We start from the raw sequence: 22,493 nt of genomic DNA, 5'->3' as shown, positions 1-22,493 counted from the left end.
ATTGTTATGTGCTTCACATGGTCATGACACAAATCTAGCTTCCCACATTTGACTTTTCTTGTCAGAAGCAGACTGGGAAAGTTGCAAATGGAGATCATATGAGTCCAGGATGCTGCAACCTTTCTAAGTACATCCCAGTTGCCAGAATTTTTATCATGTCATGTAGAGATGTTGTGACAGTTGTAGTTGTGTGGGGATATTCCAACTATTAGATGAATTTCTTTGCAAAGCTCGTTATTTTTAACATTTTGAAATTAAGATGTTAAAGTTAAGACTTAAGTTTAATATGCTGCTCTTGTTTTTACTAGATGATTTTATTGGTTCTTTTATATTATGCACTGCTCCCTTTAGTGTTATTTTACTATTATGTAATATTTTACAATTAAAAGTAACATACTTTTGTGTTCATTAATTAAAATAATCACACCTTTTAACAAAACATTGTACATCTTTCCGTACACATCTCTGCAATTACAGTACCTTCAAATCACTTCCAGGCAAGGTACCAATTCCATCCTTCCAGTCCATTACACTAAATACATCAAAGTCTTGCCCATTTCCACTACAAGCTGGTTCATTCATGGTGGATACCCTGTAAAATAAATCGGGAAGGTTATATCTCTAATTCAGTTTCATATTTTTCCATTTAAAAACTGCATTATCAGATTTTTTTTTTAAAAAAATCATCTCTTTAATATTATTTAATAACACGTTTTACATGATTCCAAAATTCACAAAATCCTTTTTAGAAGCAAGGAAAATGTCACAGTGTGAAACTTCTCAGTTGACTAGGATTCTTCACCATCTTGGATATGAATCAAATTGAGTGCTTGGGGAAAAATACAGGGCACAGAAAAGTCTGTGTTCAGAGACTATCAAAACATAAATGCAAAGGAGATAGAGCATGCATACTTACTCAGAAGTAAGCCCCATTGAATTTAATGGAAATTAAATCCAAAAGTTAAATTAATCTATCACTGCTAGAATAAAGAGGCTAATATTATCCATGTGTATATTTTCAAGATACAAAAAACTACCTTAAGCATTACACAAAATGATTCATATACAACAATTAAAATTAATTTCCAACTTTACGAATATAAAAACTGCTAATTTATCAAGGAATCTGATTTTTTAAAAGCCTGAAGTAGTGTGAATAACAATAGCATTTAAACTCATATATCATTTCATAGTGCTTTTCGCCCCCAACAATCTGAGCCCTCATTTTACTGACTTTGGAAGGATGAAAGGCTGAGTCAACCTTCAGCCAGTCAGGATCGAATTCCTGACAGTGAACAGTGAATTAGCCTGCAATACTACATTCTAACCACTGCACCAATACAGCTCATTATAAAAAACAACTTGATAAAAAACATAAAGAATTGTAAACAGCCTAGTGAACCAAGCTATTGTTATTATTATTTTAATTATAATTTTATTACACATTTCAATTAAAAAGAAAAAATAGAAAGTGCCAAAAATTAAGAAATATAAAGAATAGAAAAGAAAAAGATAATATAGAAAGAAATAAGTTCTCCCATTATTACAAGTATAAACAATTTTAGTAACTTATCACTTTATTTTAAAGTAAAATAGATATCTCTTCTTACTAAATTTCATCTCATCTATAAAGAAATCCTTAAAACGTGGTTGTTCAGTCCTGGTGAGCAAAAGTTCATTAACAGTTACCAGAGATAACTTATCTATTTCTATGAGGGTCTGAGAACTAGAAGGATGCTGTAAATAGTAAGGTCTATGCCATGGAGGTGATAGTTCACGCACCCGCAGGTGACCCCAGGACGGGGTTGGACACTCCTGCAGTGCCTAGAGAACGACCATTCAGGTAAGCCAACGGTCATTCTCCTAGGCACTGCTTGGAGTGTCCAAGCATGGGACATACCCAAACTATGTAGTCCCAGGGTGGGAAGAAGGAATATCCTGGTTAGCAGGACCCACAAGGACCTGCTGTAAGACCCTCCTTCCAAATGAAGCCTCTGCAGAGGAAAGGAATCCAGTCTGTAATTCCGAATGAACAGTGACAGCGAGGACCAGGTAGCCGCCCTGCAGATCTCTTCAATAGGTGCTTGAGTAGCCCAAGCAGCCGTAGTCGCAGTGCTCCTCATGGAGTATGCTGTGATACAAAGAGGAACAGGTCTGGATTGTTGCTCGTAAGCCAGCTTAATGCAAGCACGCAGCCAACATCCTATTATGGAAGATGATATCTTCCTGCCAATGGAGGTGGGCTGGAATGATATGAAGAATGATTCTGACTTGCGATAAGAGGCTGTCCTCTTTTTGTATACCCGCACAGCACGGCGCACAGAAGTCAGGGAGGATGACCTCTTGGGTTCTGTGGAATAAGCTGATAATTTTTGGTAGAAATGCTGGATCCAATCGCAGAATGGCTCTGTCCGAATGTATAATACAAAGGTCCTCCCTAACTGATAGCACGGCTAGCTCCGAAATTCTGCGTGCTGAGGGGATGGCTACGAGAAAGGTGGCTTTGAACAACAAATGTCGTAGGCTAATAGAATGAATTGGTTCGAATGGTGGCGATGTTAAGGCCTGTAAGACAATCGATAAGTCCCAAGTTGGGTAATGGTGTACCGTCGGAGGGTGTAGGTTGGTAGCCCCTTTTAGGAAACTCCGGACCCTTGGGTGTCTGCTGAGTGGTTGAAATCGCCTCTGGACAAGATGGTGGCCAGGGCTGCTGTCTGTCTCTGAAGGGTGTTGGGGGCAAGGCCCTTGTCCAACCCCTCCTGTAGGAAGTCTAGGATTTGTGGGATCGTCACTGTTGTGGCATCGATGTGATGGGACTGATACCAAGAGAAGATAGCCCAAGTAGCATCATAGATCCAGACGTTGGAAGGTCGCCTGGACGCCTGGATGATTTGAATGACCTTGTCAGAAAAGCTGTCTTGCCTCAGGAGGTCCCCCTCAAGTGCCAAACAGCTAACTGAAGCCATTGAGGGTCCGGATGAGATATGGCCCCCTGGCTGAGGGAGACCTGCTCCTGAGGTATGCACCAGTGCTTGGTCACTGACAGGCTGAGAAGGTCAGCGAACCAGGACCTCCTTGGCCAATGCAGGGTGACTAGCAGTAATTCAGCGCCCTTCAGTAAGATCTTCCTGATCACCTGAGGTATCAGTGGCAGGGGCAGGAACGTCTATAACAGTCCGGGAGGCCAGTGGCATCAAAGAGCACCCGTCCCTTCCGCACCGGAGCATTGGAATCTTGAAAAGAACCAGGGGAGAGGAGTGTTCTCGGGACTGGCAAACAGGTCAATTGTCGGAAGACCAAATCTCTGGGTCAGCTGGTAGAACAGAGAAGTTGCCATTCCGAGTTGCTGATGGTCGTTCTACTCAGCCAGTCTGTTGTCACGTTGTCCTCCCCCGAGATGTGGTCCACTCTCAAGGACTCGAGGTGATGCTCCTCCCACTGTCCTATGGCTTCCGCCCCCGACATCAGGGCTGTTGATCGAGTTCCACCCTGGTGATTGACGTCGGCCTTGGTGGCGATGTTGTCCATCAGTATGAGGACATGGGAACCCTCGATAAATCGACGGAAGTGGCACAGGGCTAGTTTGGCAGTTCTGAGCTCCAGCCAGTTTGTTGTGGGCTGGCTCTGCCTGCGACCATCTGCCCTGCGTCATGTGTGTCTGTAGGTGGACGCCCAGCCGTACAAGCTGGCATCTGTTGTTATGACCAGGAGCTCTGGTTCCTTGGAGAGGGACCCCCCTTGTCAGCGCTGAAGATTGCCACCACCCGAGCGACTGGAGCATCTTTGGGGGAACGCTGACCACCCTCTTGGAGTTGCTGGCCTTGAGCCACTGAATGGGAAGAAGAAACCACTGAAGATCCAGTGCATGCAGCCGTGCCCAAGGAACTACAGCGATGCACGAAATCAGCTTCCCCAGTAGCTGGGATAAAGTCACTAGAGGTGCTGATCTGGATCTCCTGATCTGACACACAAGGGATGTGATGCTGTCCCTCCGCTCCTGTGTGAGAAACACCTGCTAGTTCTGGAGTCGATAACAGTGCCCAGGTGTTGAATCCTGGAAGTAGGCTCCAAGTGACTCTTCTCCAGATTGACGGAGAAACCGTGTTGCTATAGTGCGTGGATGGTGACGTTGAGATCTCGACACGCCCGCTCCCTGAACAACGACATCCACAGGATTTCATCCAGATAACACGATTCTTACTGGACGAGATCTGAGATGTGCGGCGACAGCAGCCAGAAGTTTGGTGAACGTCCTGGGGGCCAATGATAGGCCGAAGGGAAGAGCCTTGTATTGATAATGCTGGTTTGCAAATTGGAACCTCAGAAACTTGTGATGCGCTGGATAAATGGGAACATGCAGGTATGCCTCCTTCAGGTCGATTGATGTCAGGAAGTCGCCCTGCCTGATGCAACCCAAGTTGGTCTGGAGTGATTGCATCTTGAAGCGCTTGTACGCTTTATGGATGTTGAGTTTCTTGAGGTCCAGTATGGCTCTCACCCCTCCCGAGGCTTTGGGGACTAGAAAGAGGATCGAATAAAATCCTCTGCCCTCCTGACCCCGGGGCACCTGCTCTATGGCTGCTATGTCCAGTAGATGCCAGATCTCTGCCTGCAACAATTGTAGCTTGTGGGTTGATTTTGGGAGGGGGCAGCGGATGAAGGTCCGTGGAGGAAAGGAAAGGAAGTCTAAGGTAAGGCCGTGACGGATCGTATTCAGTACCCAAGCGTCTGTCGTTGTCTCCTCCCACTGGGTGGCGTAGAGCTGTAGCCGACCCCCAATGGGAGGCAACCAGTGATGGTCACTTGGTTCTGCGAAAGGAGCGGTTGGAGAACCCTCCTCGAAACAACCTGCAGTTACCCTGTTGTCTGCTTTTGTCCCTGAAGGATATCCTATTCTGAGAGCGGTCCTGCGTTTGGGGATAGGATCTGGTAAATCCCCCAGATATGGAGGGAGAGTCAGCGTTCCTAAAGGGCTGCCTACGAAAAAAGGAACAACCCTTGCAGTCCAGTTTCTTGGTGATTGCTGGTAAGATTTTGCGTTTGTCCTTGGACTCAATTAAGACTGAGTCCAAGGCCTCACCAAAAAGCTTATCACCCTTGAAAGGGGCCGAGGCCAACTTCCACTTCACCTTCATGTCCACCTGCCAGTGGCGGAGCCACAGCAGACAGTGTGTGGTCACATTAGATGCCATATCCCTAGAGGAAAATTTGGTGGCATTAAGAGAAGCATCGGCTGAGTATTAGCTAGTACTAGCAGCTTGCGGAGCCAAAATAGGGCTGCCCTGCTGAAGTAGGAAGAAGAGGAGGCCTTCATGGCCCACGCGGTGGCCATGTGAGTCTTATGACAGGCCTTCTCTGCCTTCTTGTCTTCCGCTTTGAGTCTTTTCAGTAGGTCGGCTGGAAAAACCGAGTTGGAGGTTAGCGCCACTATGGGGTTATCTACTTGAGGAAGATTCAGGAGAGCCTCCATGCTGCTCTCCATAGAGTACAGCTTTTTACCAACCCCACTGGGATTAGCCATCGATCCAGGCTGGATCCATTGTCGCTGGATAACATCCAGGAACAGCTATGGTGCCGGAACCAGCTCCTGAGGGGGGGTCTCCTTAAAGAGACCTGCGCCTGGATCCCCTGATCTGACCATTTCCTTGCTACCCTGTTCAGTGGCAGTCTTGTCAGATTGGGCGGGGAGTCCCATTTGAATGGACAAAGCCCTAGCCTTGGTCAGAATGGCCTTAAACATTGAAGGCTTGAATAAGCCAGAGAAGGCTGGGGCATCGGGGACATCCTCCAACAGATCAGAGGTGTCCTGTCCACCCTCCTCATCTTCAGACATCTTGCTGACAGCTGAGGAAGCAGGAGGGGAGGCTCCGGTGGATTGAGTGTGAGCTCCTGTGGTCTGCACCCTAGCTTTGGCCTTGTTCTGGAAGGGCAAAGTGAGACCCAGCTGTTGGATGCCATCTGCAATCCCCTGTGATATCGCCCGTGCAACCACCTCCTGCATTGCTTGGGATAACTCAGGAGTGGTCCCAGAAATAGGGCCAGAAGGGGGAGACTCCTCCCACATTAGAGAGCAGGCCTCCTCCATGTCCACCTCTTCCAGGGAGGAATCAGGAGACCTGGGGAATGCCCTGGAAGGGTTGGGAGAAAAACTAAAGTCCTCTTCGTCCGCCTAAGATGGAGAGCCCTTCCGTGGAATATCCACTATGGGGATGTCTGCAGAAGCCTGAGCTGGTGGTGGTTCCCTGACTTGAACAGTTTGCGCGGGGGCACTAACTGCCTTTTGAAACTCTCTCTCCAGGACCTTCTGTCTTCTCTCAGCCAACCATTTCTGCAGCCTTTGAGACCTTCCTGGGTTTGGGCTGTTTCCCCTTTGCAGGGCATCCTGCACCGTCTCCTTTAGCAGCAGGGTTGGGCCTGCTGCGCTTGTTAGAGGTAGGTTCAGTTTGATCCCTGATTTCAGCCACACTCTTGCTGGCCATGGTACATTTCCAGCCCTATCACAGCTTGGTTGTAATTAGTCCCTTTATGTGATATAGCTTTGGATAATAGGCCCTTTCATTCAGTCCAAGTCCTGAGGAAATGGGTCTCGGCAGGGATCAATAACAGCGAGCAATTTTTTTTGGCGCCAAAATTGAAAGTCCCAAGGCACTGCAGATCTGCGCTGGAATAAGGCAGGGAATGGCCAGAGAAAAGCCAAACTCCCTGCAGCCACTCTTAATAGTCTTTCTTGGGAGGGGGGACCTGCCTGGAGTCCCAGAGTGAGATCCCAATATTAAGAAGCCCTCCCAGCAGCGATCTGCTGTGGAACCAGGCTGCGGCAATTCAAACGGCTTGAAAAATAAAGCGCACCACTTTTTCTCCTTCAAAATGGCTGCCGCAAGCTTTGGAGCGCACCGGGGAGCTGTCGGCAATCCAGAGGGCTCAGTAGAGCCTCCGGGGCTAAAAACAGTCCTCCGACAGCTTTTGGGGGATCCCTAACCTACCTACCTGCCCCCAGAGCTCGCCAGCGGCTGCTGACAAGCCTCCCGGTGGTGCCTCAACCGCGGTGGTCAAGGTCCAAGCTGCCTGTTCTGCGCTTCAGAAGGCTATAGGAAGTTTTCAATTGAAGGGAGAAAATAAGATAACCTAATGCTTCCTAATCTACACTCTAAACACAAAAATAAGAGGCTACACTAAGCTGTTTGGAGAGTCCAACTTGCTGTCCAAGAACTGGAGCTCCCCAACTGCACCCTTTTAGGACGACTGAGTTTTTTAAACTGAGCCTCTGAGTGGAGCAGGAGGCGTGGCTACACAAACTTTGAACTCAGTCCTTGGGCAGCAAGCTGAAGTTAACCCATGCTTGGACACTCCAAGCAGCGCCTAGGAGAATTTAAATATTCTCGTCCTTTATTCTAATCTTTAGTTATCTTTAGTTCCCCCGAGTGCATCCAACTTTGAACGTTTCATCTTTTTTTAAGAATTCAAAACAATAGCTTTTTTCCCATGAGAAACATTCTTATAATTAATTCCAAAATTTTATTTCACATCCATGTCAACTTAGTCCATTTGTAATTTTCCAAAATTGATCACTCTTTTGCAATTTATTCCAAAAAAGAATTTTTTTAAAGTTCTTAAACTTACATTTAAAGTTTCTTTCTCTAAGAATTAAAGGAAACTCATTCGAGTCCTTCGGGAGAGGGTGCGGCTAAGAAATAAATATTTATTATTATTATTATTATTATTATTATTATTATTATTATTATTATTATTATTATTATTATTATTATTATTATTATTATTATTATTTCAAAGGTTCCTAAATGCTGAAACGCAGAAGAGTTTCATAAAGTTATTAGAATGCCAAGTACAAAAATCCTAGGTCCATAAAGGCATGGACCTTGGTTTGGGCAACAGTGACCTCTCATCTCTCAGAGGTCTAAACCCGCTGAAGACCATTGCTCTATGGACTCCTCATGAGGAGAACTTGTGTCCAATCACAAGTCATCTCCCTAACTGTAAAAGTATTCTGAAGAGCCGGTCCACTCGCCGTCACTTCATTCTGCCATACTCATTGGAGCCGTTCTGTCTTCAGTTTGCTGTTTCTTCCCCAGAATTCCTGGACATATCTAATATTATTTGGGAATATTTTTAAATGTTTAAATAAAAACATTTACCCTGGCATTTGATGCCTTCTAATAACACAGCTATAATAATAGCCTTTTTATATACTTTACAAAGCTTAATTTTTTTCATTGCTTTATGAGTTTTACTGCAAACACAATATTTTAATGCACACAGAGCTGGCAGACGCTTGGCATGAGAAGTCCTATAAAAATATTTAAAAGAGGTTTTTTAAAAACATGATAAATCCTAGCAATATTCTGAATTCCAAAATCTCCATTTTAACTTTTGCATCGTAAGTAGAGGGTGCTAATTATGGAACTGCTTAATTTACAATTTCAGATGCTGTAAGAACAAGAGAGATAAATATAGATTTAATCTATTTTATTTTTATTTCACTCAGATCCAAAAGATATACATTTAGATATAGATAACAGAACTGAGATACAATAATCCTTACTTGTAAGATTTCACCAAGAGTTTAATGGGACATATCCTTTAGCTATGAATCCATCATTATGATGAATTCATTGGTTACAAGTACAACAATATAGGTTTTTTACAATTTAGGATAAAGTTTTATGATAATTACATAAACTAAATTAATTGCTGATGTTTATTGATGTTTACAATCTAAATCATAGTCAAATATTTATTCTGTTGTATGATCACAAAAGCTATGATCTTGAGAACTGCAGCGTGCCATGATTTCGAACATTTAAAATTAAAACTGACTCTAAATTATAGAACCTGTCATAATTAATTATATAATTGACCAGATTTACCTCCATGAAGCAATTTACCAAAAGAGACAGAGAGAGAGAGAGAGAGAGAGCTATCACCCTTCAAAACAATATCCACTGGCTAATACACTAGGGAAACTAACGAAACTTGCATGAAAATAAACCTTAACATACGGAGAGAGAAAAAAGCTGTATCAGATCAAAATACTGTCAATCTAAGATTCTGTTTTTAAAGTGTTTTATTATCTCACGTACAGGTGCATGTATAACACTAATTTTAGACTAACAACCCAAAAGAAACTAACAATAGTATTACACATAAAATTAACATCTGTAATATTATGAGATTATTATTACATTTTTATTCCACTAGCCATCCATCCTCTCTCTCTCTCTCTCTCACACACACACACACACACACACACACAAACACACATACATACACACAAACTTATCCAATACAGTATTCCTCCCTCCTATTTCCTCCATAATTATAAACTTATACATACATTAAAATATTGTTCCAAAAAGATATCAATAATTCACAAGAACAAATCATGTAAGTTAATGACCTTGCACATTTCTTTCATTGCCAACAGACAAAATATGACATCCAGCCAAACTATTAACACACAAAAGCTCTCTCCCCCAATCACTTATCTGTGATTGGTATTTTAAGTCTATATCATAATAGCTAATACAATGTATATAAACAGTTTGACCTAATGGTCTGGATCAATATCATAATGTATCATATATCATAAAGTATCAATAACACTTTACAGCACCCTTCATATTGGGTTCTCATTTTACTGACCTTCAAAAGATGGAAGGCTGAGTCAACCTTTAGCCTCATCAGGTTCAAACTTTAGGCTTTGGGCAGAGTCAGCCTACAATAGTACATTACACCACCAGGGTTCATAATAACTTCCTGCAACACTTAAAGTCCAGTAGTTCAAAACCAACATCCCTTAAAAGCTATGCAAGTTGTTTTCATTGTGAATGAGATAATAGTGTCCCTGTTCCTAGCCATCACTGATGCTCTCTATCACCTACATTTCCACCTTTTTTTAAAGGCACACAGGCATACCTCAAATCAAATATGCTTAAATGCAATAATAAAAACATGTACCATATTTATGTCCTGACAATCTTTTGATGCTGTTCATAATTTCAATATAAAGTAATAAATACCAAGGAAGTAGGTCATGGGACATACTGCTGTCCATGGGACATAATGGTGCTCCCAATGAACCGTATGTCCTACCTCAACTATCCATGTTGGTTCCATTTTGATTTTTAATTGTGCTTTCGTTTTATTCTTACATTGTGGTGTGGGAGTCATCTGAATTTTGAGAAGCGCTAAATAGTTGCCAATCTTCATTCCGAAAACATATGGATAAAACATTGAGTAAATGAAAGAAAGGTCTATAAGGGATACATATTCTAAAATATTACAAGTACAGAAATGTTAAAGATAATAAATTACATAATTTGGCTGCTGTTGTATGCTCAGATGAGTGTCCAGATACAGTAAATAATATGTATCCCACAAATATAAAATAATGAAATAGATTTTTCAACCGAAGCATTTGCTCTTTAAAGATCATGCACCGAATTGGCATTTCTTGCTAAGCTATAGAGTTGCATTAATTATTAATATAAATGATTACAGTAAACAAGTTACTTGTGTCCTGAACAGGTGAGCTAAGCATGATTACAAATGCAGAATTCTGGTGCTGTTCGTTTGGAAGTATCCAGAGAACAAAGAGAAATTCCATATCAATTAACAATGAAGTGGGAATTCTGGGACTCATAGCCCAATGCGCCTTCCCCAATGAGGAAGGTTGTTTTAATATGCCAACTTCAAAAACTCAGTATGAAAGGAATGAGATCCGTAAGTAAGATACGGCAATATAGTGTTATTATTAAGGAATAGGGTTCCAATGACTGAAAAGCCAGCCTCATTAGCTAAGGTCTCGTCAATTTCAGCCAGTGCTATTATGTCTTAGAGAAAAACATTAAGTATTTAAGCTTAAAGAAAAAGACCATCTGAAACAAAACCTCAGTGATGTGCATCATAGGTCTTCAAGATCAAGGCAGAAAAGTGGAAAGACAATGCGAATGTTATGTATGAAAGCAAATCTTGCTTATTAGATAATATGTTGTATGATATGGTCAAGCATGTTATTTAATATTTGCTACATAGAATAGGTGAAGAATTTTGTTAGCACCACCATCTAAAGGATTTGTTGGCTAGACTGTATTTTATCTATTCCTTAATTGCCTTGAACAGAGGTGTCAAACTCGATTTCATGGAGGGCCGCATCAAGGATGTATTTGACCTCAGCGGGCCAAATGGGCTTGGCCAGGGCGGGTGTGGCCAGCTCGATATCACTTGTGTCGGGGGCATCTGTGGTGGCCTGGGCGGGACTGGAGGAATCCACTGCCTCCAGCAGAGGAAGGTGAGACCGGGAGAGCGCCTTGTCCTCTAGAGGAGGCTCCCTGTCCCTCTCAGGCCATGTGGAGGGCCCCGGATGGCGGCGCAGGCTGCCAAGAGCCCTAGGCAGCAGAGGGTTAAGTATCCAGCCTGGCCCTCAAACTCCAAGGGCTGTAACGGCCTCCTGCAACAGTCTGCCAGCAAAAACAGAGTTTGGGAAGGTGGTGTACGGCCCTCCTGACTCCATTTTTGTTGGCAGAGCCACCTCAGGTTGGTCTTTCGATGTTTCCAGATCTAAGCACCCCGGGCCTTGAGTTTGACATCCCTGGTCTTGAAGGTTCCCAGGCCTGTCATAGAATAAAAGCGATGTAAGAAAACAATGTAAGTCAACAAAAATGTATTAATAAAAATACACTCCAAAAATCAGTAAGCAGATGAATTAAAGGGTGAAGCCAAAATACATCCTCCAAAGGGCCAATATAGTGTGGAATTTGGATCAGAGACATGAGCTGATCCAAGGCCGTGAACTGATCGAGATGAAAGCCATTTCCTTACTGCTATTTTATTTTGCCTGAAGATAAGATTGGAAGGTAAGCTTAAGAAGTCAAGTAAAACAAGAGTGATAGTTATTCTTCAAAATATTTGAGAACCAGATTATGTAAAGGCATTACATAATAGTCCTTGATTTACAACCATTTGCTTAGTGACTGTTTAAAGTTCAAAGGTACTGAAAACAGTGACTTAACACCTGTTTTCATACTTACGATTATTGCAACATCCCTTTGTTCACGTGATCAAAATTTGGATGCTTGGCAACAGACATATTTATGATGGCTGCAGAATCTGGGGATCATGTGATCACCATTTGTAACCTTCCCAACCGGCTTCCGACAAGCAAAAATCCAGATTCACTTAAGAACCACATGATTCACTTGTGGCAAAAAGGGTCATAAAACGGGGAACAACTCACTTAACCACCGTCTTGCTTAGCAATGGAAATGTTGAGCTTCATTGTGGTTGTACATCGAGGACCACCTGTATAGGATTACACCAATAACCTGAATTAAGTCTAGAACTATGTTGGTTAACTGCCCTGTGTATAACAAAAATCACTCAAATATATTTGTGAAATTTTATTCACATAAGGGGATTCATAGCAATATTTTAAATTAGTCACAATTTCACACTGTTTTCCAGTGCAATTCCAAATACAAGTATGTCTGTGTATGTACATATCAGCGGTGGGTTACGACCGGTACACCCCGGAGCTAACTTTAATCCTCCATGGCCAATTACCTTCTTTAGGCTTAATTGCAAGTCCAATTGCCCACTTCATGGTCACACTGGCCATGGTCAAGTCCAGTCTGTTACGGAGATATAGCTTTTCTGATTGCTCAGAAAAGTTTCCTGGCATAAAGAAAAGCTTGCCAGAAGGATGAAAGATCAAAGCTGGACTCCAAACTACTAGTTTCCCTTGAACGATCTCAACTTGAGATGGAGGGGAGGGGGAAATCTCATCATCTTTTATTTTTCCTTCCCTTACAGGCTGGTTGAAAAGTCAAGTTTTTATACTGTCTGCCTAGTCCACAGACAATTATACAAAAGCCTCCCAGTATTGACTGTCTTGCAGACTTCTCGTAGAATTGTTTCTTTCTTCTTCATTCAAGATAATCAGCAATAAATAGAGTTTTAATTCAATCAACTTTCAACCATAGGCCTTTGTCCTTCATTTTATCACTACAGGGGTGGAGAGGGGACCAAAATTGTAGAAAGAAATCAAAGAAATTGATAAGGATGGATGTGAAAAAGAGACTGCCAAAGAAAAGAACAGAAAACTAGATTTCAGAAATAAAGGACAGAATTCTTTTTCTAAGAAGAAGAAAGAAGTCCACGACAAGAAAGACAAAGATATCAGGAATTTCAGAGAGTTATTGGAAGAGACAACATGCAGCATTACAATGGTATCTATAAAAACATCAAGGATGGAAATAGATTGTGGGGGGTGGGTGGGAGGGAAGTCTTCCAAACTATCTCTGAACTCAGAAGGAATTCCAACCTCAAATTGTACGCTATAGGATAAGACAGATATTGGTTCAAAGAAGACAAAGCAAAAGTGGAGCAAATATACTGACATTCTGTACAGTAGAAATATCCACCTCCCATATACCTTAGCAGATAATCTCTGCAGCATTTACAATAACCTCTAGTACCAGAAAATAAAGTTTGATCAGTTAGATAATTACTATCAAAAGACTATAGGAATTGATGGAATAGAAATTTGTGGCAAGTCACAAAAGAAGAATCTGTAAAACTTCTATTCAAACTATGGAAGCAAATCTGTAGAACAATGTAACAGCTAAAAGATCTGAAGACATCTCAAGGCACCAATGTAAAAGAAAGATTTAAAAGTGTGTGCAGACTGTCATACAATGTTCCTTAGTGTCACATGTTAGTGAAATAATGCTCAGGATCATTCAATGCAGATTAAAGTCCTAAATGGGAAGGGAAATGCCAGATGTTCAAGGTGGCTTTAGAAAAGGCAAGGAATAAAAGATATGATTGCTGATTCAGACTGGGATAGCTCAGAAAGCTAAAGAATTCAATAAAAGAAAAAATAAGAAGTCAATATGTGCTTCACTGATTATAGAAAGGCCTTTGTGTCAACCATGTCAAGATCTAGAATGTGTATAGGAAAATGGAATCCCAGAACACCTCATTATCATTGTGTAAAATCCTATATGTAGGATAGGAAGCCTGACTCCAGATGGAAAATGGCAAGACAGCCTGGCTTCAGATCAGAAAATGAGTGAGACAAGGCTATGAGTTCCCCCCTTATTTATTCAACCTGATGGAGGCTGGACTCAAAAAAGAGGAGCATGACTTAAAATGTGGAAGGGGGGGGGGGGGACAGACGGACGGACAGCAAACTATGCTGATAGCTGTAAAGGAACTGCCAGATCTAGAACTGAAAGTCAAGCAGCAAAATGAAAACATGGGACTAAAATCACATAGTAAAAAAGATCAAATTAATGGCAACTAGCCCCCGAACTGATGATGCAGATACCAAAGTATAGATAGTCTGCTTTCAGTCTGATTATCAACAATAAAAAAAACCAGCAGTCAAGAAATAAGCCTCAGACGATCATTGAAGGCCTTGAAAAAGATATTCAGATGATGATGTAGAATGTAAAGAAGATGATCTTGATCAGTTCCTCATGCAATGAGGCAAAAAGCTGAAGTCCATAACAATCTGAAGAGAGGAGGAAACAACTCTAACAAAACCTCCTCAGTTCACAGCACTGCAGGGAAGGGGGCCGAAATAAAGCACAAGCAGAGATTTTGTTACAATTGGCAATATAATAAAGCACTTTTAACTATGCTTTGGAGTTACTTTTTTGATGTGATATACTGTACACCGTGGAGCTGACCTAGGTCTATACGTATAAAGATTATAACTGTGGGGGCAGTGGTTTCGCCTGGGACACTCTATGAAAGTTGGCCTTTGAAGAAACAGAGTAGAAACAGTATTGATGTTTTGGAACTGCAGTGAAGTCAACAAAACAAACAGATGAATCATTAAACAAATCAACCCAGAGTTCTGACTTGAGGCACAAATGAACAGGCTCAAATTATCATATTTGGACATATTAGGCAGAGACCTAACTTTCTTGTCTCTCTCAAGCTGGGAAAGGCAGAATGAACGTGAACAAGAGGGAAAGCAAGAGAACACAATTACAGAAGCAATGGGTATGCTGTTGGAATATTAGAAAGACCACATTGGGAACAATCATCCTGGAGAAAAGCGATCTACAGTACATCATCGCAGAAGTTGATGCCGCATAATCATAATTAGTTACATTATTTTTGGCAATCTATTTTAGGCAAGCGCCTACAACTATTTCTTTAGCAATAAGATGAATGGCATTCGAGGTAATCCTCGGCTTCTGACCACAACCGAACCCATAATTTCTGTTGTTAATTGAGACATTTGTTGTGAGTTTTGTCCCATTTTATGACCTTTCTTGCCAAATGAAAGTTGGCAAAGTTGTTAAATGAATCATTGCAGTTGAACAGTTAATAACTCGGTGGCTAAGTGAATTGGGCTTCCCCATTGACTTTGCTTGTCAATAGGTCACAAAAGGAGATCACGTGACCCCAGGACACAGCAACGGTCCCAAGAATGAACCAGTTGCCAAGCATCTGAATTTTGATCACATGATCATGGGGATCCTATAAACTGTAACTGTGAGGATTGGTCAAAAGTCACTTTTTTCAGTGTAACTTTGAAAGGTCACTAAATGGACTGTTGTAATTGGAGGACTATCTGTATTTACTTTCAAAGCAGTCTGCACAGAATCATGCTGTACGTACAATCCAAAGCTTTTGGTCCTAGATAGTCAACTGGGAATCTATCACTCACAGATGTAACTCTTTCACCTGCAAACATGTTAACAGTACAGACTGCCCCATTTTAGTCTGGAATACTTCTGGCTGTCAGAGCCTTCAGTATATTTGGCTTTGGTGTATATTGTTTCAACCATAAATGCCATTAATTTTCTTCTCACTGTATCCTGCATGCCTAAGGCTTGTGTTAGGACTCAGGGGTGGGGAACTGTGGCTCTTTTGCGACTTGTGGACTTCAACTCCCAGAATTCCAGAACCAACATAGCTGCCTCAGGAATTCTGGGAGTTGAAGTCCACAAGTCGCAAAAGAGCCACAGTTCCCCACCCCTGTGTTAGGTAATCAAGGAACTCCTCTGAGTTATAGACAAGAATATTTGCTAATCTCATTTCTTTTCTTTGTTTATATATACTGTTAAGGGGGGAAAAGATGAATGGATTTGCTTATAGCACACTATGGATAACTAACAATAATCAAATCAGAAATTAACTACGGATTTATAAAAACATTTTCATGGCGCTTATATTGTAGCAGAAAATTTGCCTCATTCTGAAGCTGAATGAAGGTCTCCACTGCAATAACAATTTCAGTTCAGCAAGCCAGCTAATACACAATCCAATTCATCCTAGCACAAAAATACAATAACTAGATAGTCCCTCAAGCTATGGACAGGAGTGCAGGACAATATGTTATGCAGCAATCACAAGACTGAAAATTCACATTTGGAAAAAGAAAAAACAAAAGATCCTCAATGAACATTGAAGATTTTTTTCATAGATCATATATTATGCTAGGGACTCTCGCTGTTATTTATGGAAGCTTCAGTTACTTTTATCCCATTCTGCTACATTGGCCTGGCATTCAGCATCAATCTTATAAATTCATTCTAAAGACAGTTTATTTGGAAATAAATTGATAAAATAATTCTAGCATTAATGATATTTTGTTCTTAAACTTCTAATTTATTGCATTACTAAGCCATTTACAGATTTGTTCTACAGCCGATTAGCTTGTTCTTCAAGTTTTAAATGAGATACCATTGCTTAACCTTTCAACATTAATCAATACAGTATGTTTTGCAATAGCACTATTCAGAGTATCTATTCAGAGCGGGTAAAATAAGTAATGTGTAGAAAGAAAGAAATTCTTATTATCAATCATAAAACTGTTTTTGTCAACATGCATCAGGAGAAGCCTATTCATTTCAACTCAAGAACAGCTCAAGGTCAAGCTCTTAAATAAAGCATAATAAACACTATCTTGCATTCAAGTAATCTCTTGTTTCCAAAACTGATCACAACTTAATGTATTGAAAAGTACTGTTTGAATCAGACTGATTCAATGAAACAATTTTTAAAATAACAACTATGCTATGAAACTTCCTAATACATACATCGGACTATGTGAAAAAGCTATCCTAATGTAATTTATTTAATTGATTTAGTAATGAGCTAAACGGAGAGTAAATGAAGTCATACTACTTGTCAGGCACTAGCAATATTCCCAGCACTGTCAAGAGTTACAATAAGCTAAAATGCATCTCATGGAAATGCAGGAAGGAAATCTCCCTATATTGTATCGCCCCCATGAAAATATATCATCCTTACAATTGAAAGGCTATCTCTCCCAATTAAGAGTGAATAGGTGAAAAATGAAGAGAATGCTAACTCTGGATCATTAGCTCCTTATAGCATTGTTTGGCTTACAGCAGCATATAAATTTAAATAAATAAATGCATCTGAAGATATTTGTTTTAAAAAGGCCTTCTAATAACCAAATTTTAAATGTTTCAAACTTTTTATATTAATTTATTAGATTGTTTATGACTTGTCCTTTTTCACCAAAAAGCTCCCAAGATAATATTTAGTTTAAAAGTGTTTAAAATATCCGCTAAAAAACAACAGCAAAAAGAAAATCATTATCAGAGTAGAACTAATCATATCTGAAATCACTAGCTAAAAAAAAAAGAGGAAATCCTTCAGCATACACACAAAACCAAACAAAAATGAGGCAATCTGTACGCTTTACAGACATAATTCCACAAACTAATTACAACCATTGGAAAGGTCTTCTTTTATGTCCCCATTGGACTAGATTTCTGCACAGTGGAACACACAATAGAATTTGATCCAAATATTAAACGAGAGTCATGTTCATATAATTGGTTGCAATAGGAATTATATATTGATAGTAACTGCACTTTATGTAACTCATCAATCGCAGCCTCACAAAAGATTACAATATTGTGCCATGGACCCCTATATTGCTAAAATCAACTCTTGTCAGCCTTAATTTTCTTCTTCAACTTCTGCACCAACCATGGCATTGGTAGGCACAACAACCAATTCCTTCCTTCCCAAATCATGAACTAGAACTCTTCCAACTAGAACAAAATGTTCCTTCAATCACTATTTGGTCTATCAATGGAAAGAATAGTCTCACCTGAACTCACCCTTAATAGCCCATTTAGCATGTTCAAGATTTCAGTGGTCAACACAGCACTAGTTGGAAGAAGGCTAGACCTATGTATGATCAGCTATGGTGACATGAACCAGGTGACCTCCTCAATAAGCTTTAAGATGATGCTAAAAGCATAAAGACCAGAATTCCATAGAATAAGGGGCTGAGCAGCAGGTCTGCAGTGCCATCTCCTGGGAGTATTCATTCAGTGGCCTCATTTTCCACTATCCCATCAGATTTTTCACATGTACAATTACTGAAAATGCCCAAATAGAATGAAGCAAACTCTGTTTAGTAAAATAAACAACTGGAAGGATGATGAATAATATTATAGGAAGATCAGAGACTAAATGTTTTTATGATTCTGGCTTTTTACAACACTCTCACAAAAATTCTTTATTGGGGAGGATTATTTCAACACCATTTAAATAGGTAACTTTAATCAACCAGTTGAGTAAAGTCAGAATCCTCAGTATAAACAGGCTTTATATTATGCCAACGATAGCTGAATGGTGCTTGAAGGTAATAAGTAGTTAGTAGGGAAATGGCCTGAGAACAGCTTCTTCACAGTCATTATATCCATAGAACAGGCCTTGAAACGCGTTACAGTCCACACAATTAATTTGTCACAAATATTCCATCGATTTTCTATTTTTTTTATCTTACAGAATTTCATTGCTTAAGCTTTTTGCCAAACCAGCTTTTAGTTTCAGCATTTCTGAATGCCATTTTCAAAATATACAAAAGACATAACTTTACCTGACTTCCAAGTTTTATAAGGAAATCTAAGTTTCAATTCATAGATAACTTGCAAAAAGCATCTCATAATATTGCCTAAATTTATATATTAATGAACAAAACAAAGCTGCTTTAGGGTCCCCTTCTATCACCATTAGCTTTAGAAACAACGGTGAAATTGACCAGTACTAACAAGGAACCTAAATAAGGAATAGAAACTAGTAGCTACAATTGTATCTAACTGCCAGATATATTTACCTGTTAAGCTTTTAGCAGTGCAAGTTTTTAAATAACAATCACTCTTCCTTACTTGAAATACAAAACAGAAACAGTGGAAACAACAGTTAGGAAGAGAAGATAAAGACATGTTTTTCAAACTGTTTGCCTAGTTCTCTTCCGTTTCATACCCAGCGAAAAACAGTCTCTGTTAAAAACTTGAGGATTAAATTTGAACTTTGCTCCCCAAGGTGAATGCCTACGTCTGACCAGTAGGGGTCCCTCCTTGGCCAGTTTTGAACTACATTTTTGCTGCACTTGAAACTTTCCTGAAGAAATGCAATGATCAGCCCGTCAGATCCTCCCCCCCACCACGACTTTTTCTAAAATTAAGAGCGGCGGGGGGAGGGGGAAAGCCGAAAAAATGTGGTCTTTTGCCTGCACCTTTCCCTATGTCTCCCCCCCCCCGCCCTCCAATCCCCAACGCAAGCCTACCTTCAGGCTGCAGCGGGGTTTGTATTCCTTCTCTCCCCACCAAGTCTGCCTCTTTCCTCTCTTTAGAAATGAAAAGTAGTTCGGATCAGCTCGCCCTGGGACGCCCGAAATAACTTTTTACGACCGGCCTCCCTTCCATCCTCAGGGAAAAGCCCGAAAGGGAGGCGCGATTGTTGGGCGGCGGTCAAAAAAAAAAAAGGTGTACGCGGGGCAGGAGCGAGAGGAGAGAAACCGGGCGCTCGACTGAGGAAGTTGCATAATGAAAGGCTCTTGTTTGTTAATCTAGTCCCGTTTTTCTTACGACGGCTGCGACGGAAACCGGGAAGGGGAGGCTGCCGAGAGCCAGCTCAAGAAGCCTTTTGTCCCCTCATTTTGGAAACACCCTTCCACGTTCCCCCATCCATGGGAGTTGGGGGGGGGGGGGAACCCAGGTCCCTCTTCGACTCCAAGGAGAAAAAAGGGGGGTCAACTATGTTTTCTTCTCCCCCCCCCCTTGATCCAGGCTTCTGCTGGGCGGACTCCAGATTTCCTCCCCCCCCTCCTGGAGAGGGGAGACGGCTCTCACTCCCCGGTCTCCTTAGCCCGGCCCCAAACCTGAGGCAGGGAAAAGAGGGCGGACAGAGGAGGTCTTCCCTCTGGGGACCGCTGGCTCCTTTCAAACTTTTCTCCTGTCACCCTCCCTCCTGCCATATAAGCGACTGGGAAGAAAACAAGGGGCCGCAGGAGCGCCCACGCATAAAGACGCACGCAATTTCTCTTTATTTTCTACCCTTACCCGCCCCCAGATCGGGCCCGGGTTCTCTCACACCCTCGACGCGAGCTTCAGAAGGATGCCCTCCCCCCACTTCGCCTACCCCCCTCCCCCGCGAACGAGCGGCGAACAAGTGTGCAACGCGAGTCTCCAGCTCCCGTTTCATTCATAGGCTTCCCAGGAAGCGCTGACGCTTTTTTAAAGCAGAGGCGGGCAAGCAAAGTTGGAGAGCGCGAGGGGCACCCAGGTGCGAGTGGCAAGCGGAATTCACACGAGGCATCTTCCCGCTGCCTCGAAAATTACGCAGCGACCATCCGCCGTATCTTTCACCGGCCGGGTTTTGTGTGTGTGTATTTGCTGACAACCTTCGAATTGCACTCTTCTCCCTCGGGAAGAGCCCCGCTCCCCACCACACACACATACACATGTTTACACTTAAGTGAAAGACATGCACAGGAATCGAGAGGCTTTCTCTCTCTCTCTCTTCTCTCCCCCCCCCCGCCCGCTCCCCGCGCGTCCGCGCGCGCGCGCGCTCCCTCTCACTACAAACTGCTAGGCGCGTCTCTCTGCGCGTGTGGTGTGTGCGTGCGTGTGCAAAGTTTGCCCAAAATGGCGGAATTGGGGAGCTCGGTATTATATTTCTATAGCCCGAGACACGCGCGCAGGGGTGCACCGCCACGCGCGCACTCAAACGCCACAAAGTCCATAAGCGGCACAAGGGAGACAAGGAAGCGAAATTACCCCAATTCGCGAACAAAATAATCCTCCCTTCCGAAGCTGGTGGCGGCGGCGGCGGCGGCGGCTGCTACGCGCTGATCGGAACAGGCCTTTTTTTTTTCCTCTCCTCTTTCCTCCCTTCTGCAAAAGGAGACACAACACATGCTACACATTCAACCGGTATATCCCGCTGCAAGCCGAACCTGGGTGCTTCCTTCCCAAGGCATTATCCTCCCTCCCGAGGGATCCCCCTGAAAACATAACAGAGTGAGCTCTGGGATGCACGGGCCCCGTCCGCCGCCGCCCCCCCTCTCGCCCGACACCCCGAAATCTTTGTGGCGGCACCCCTTTTTCCTCCCCCTCCCCGGCATTCCTGGGGAAGTGTCAAGAATTCCCTGGCTCACCAGCGGTAGGGCAGGACGCCGCAAATCACTCACACCCCCCCCACCCCTCCACATCAATATGTGGGCGACTGGATTGCCCGATTCCTTATTTCCCGGCCACTTCTGCCCCCTTTCCGCTCCCGATGCCTGTCAAGAATTCGGGTGGGGGGAAAAGCAGAGCCCGGGCGGGGAAAGGGGGGGGGACGCAGAAGGCGAAGGCACCCTCTTCCTTCGCTCGCTCTTTTGTTCCTCTTTCACTCTCACGCACTTAGGATTTTAGGAAAGATTTTTCCCCCACCTCCTTCCCCGCGACCCACCCACCCACTCCTCGGCCACTTCAGAGTCATCTGGCCACTTTCGCCAGATTACTTCCATTTCCTTCGCTTGGTGCGTTGAAGGGGAAGCCTTCCCTCCCAATTTCTTAAATAAGAATAATAAACCTCCCCCCCTCCTCCCCGCTTTTGCCCGTTTCATGAGGGAGGTAGAGGAGGTGCGCTTGCCTTCCTTTATCTCCTTCTCCCCCCCCCCTCTCTCTCAACTTTCATCCCCAGCGAAGGAACGGAAGCAATTTTTCAAAGCCATCCCGAGCGTTGTGCAATTGCAGTTAATGGGTTAGCGATCGTATCCGAACCAGCCGCTTCCTTACCCCCCCAAATCCTCTCTCTCTCTCTCTCTTTATTTTTTTTCTCCGTCTCTCGAGTAGTCCTGACAAATATGGTCCAGGGCTGCGGGCGCAAGTGAGCATGCGCCCGTAGAGTCAGGGCTGGGGAAAGGGGAAACTGCTGCTGCTGCTGTTGCTGCCGCCGCCGCCGCCGGAGTGGCTTTTCTTCCCTTCGCTTTTATGTCTCAGACTCTGGGAAAGGCAGGCAGGCAGGCGGGCGATAGCCGTAATCTTGGGTGGGTTTTTTTTCTTTTCTTTTCCCCTCACCGCGTCGCCGCTCCGATCCGCCAAGATCACCATCTTCAAAGGTGCGTCGGGAGCAATAGCGATAGAATGGAAACCGTGGAAGAGAAATAAGAGGGAAAAACGTCTGAGGGGCAGCCTTGA

The 22,493-nt window shown here is 42.8% G+C and overlaps 1 protein-coding gene across 5 annotated transcripts in view; it reads right to left on the bottom strand.

Annotated features, from left to right (window-relative positions):
- Nucleotides 1–22,228, bottom strand: part of L3MBTL3 (L3MBTL histone methyl-lysine binding protein 3) — a 94,189-nt gene extending 71,961 nt beyond the window's left edge. Inside the window, exons 1-3 of one of the 5 annotated variants that reach the window (XM_081940302.1) lie at nucleotides 22,092–22,144; nucleotides 12,254–12,318; nucleotides 481–592 (exon numbers count right to left, since the gene is read on the bottom strand). In XM_081940302.1, the coding sequence (XP_081796428.1) occupies nucleotides 481–582 (102 nt within the window). In that variant the 5' untranslated portion in view covers nucleotides 583–592; nucleotides 12,254–12,318; nucleotides 22,092–22,144. Of the gene's footprint in view, nucleotides 1–480; nucleotides 593–12,253; nucleotides 12,319–19,193; nucleotides 19,215–19,594; nucleotides 19,923–21,086; nucleotides 21,204–22,091 lie in introns of those variants that run through there. The other 4 variants (XM_081940301.1, XM_081940300.1, XM_081940299.1 and 1 more) reach the window with 4 other exon arrangements.
- Nucleotides 22,229–22,493: the final 265 nt, after the last annotated feature.

This window comes from Natrix helvetica (assembly GCF_964273705.1).
Source record: "Natrix helvetica genome assembly, chromosome: 2".
In the NCBI taxonomy this organism is placed as follows: Eukaryota; Metazoa; Chordata; class Lepidosauria; order Squamata; family Natricidae; genus Natrix; species Natrix helvetica.
The sequence above is the reverse complement of the archived record's forward strand: the minus strand, read 5'-3'. Positions and strand labels throughout refer to the sequence as shown.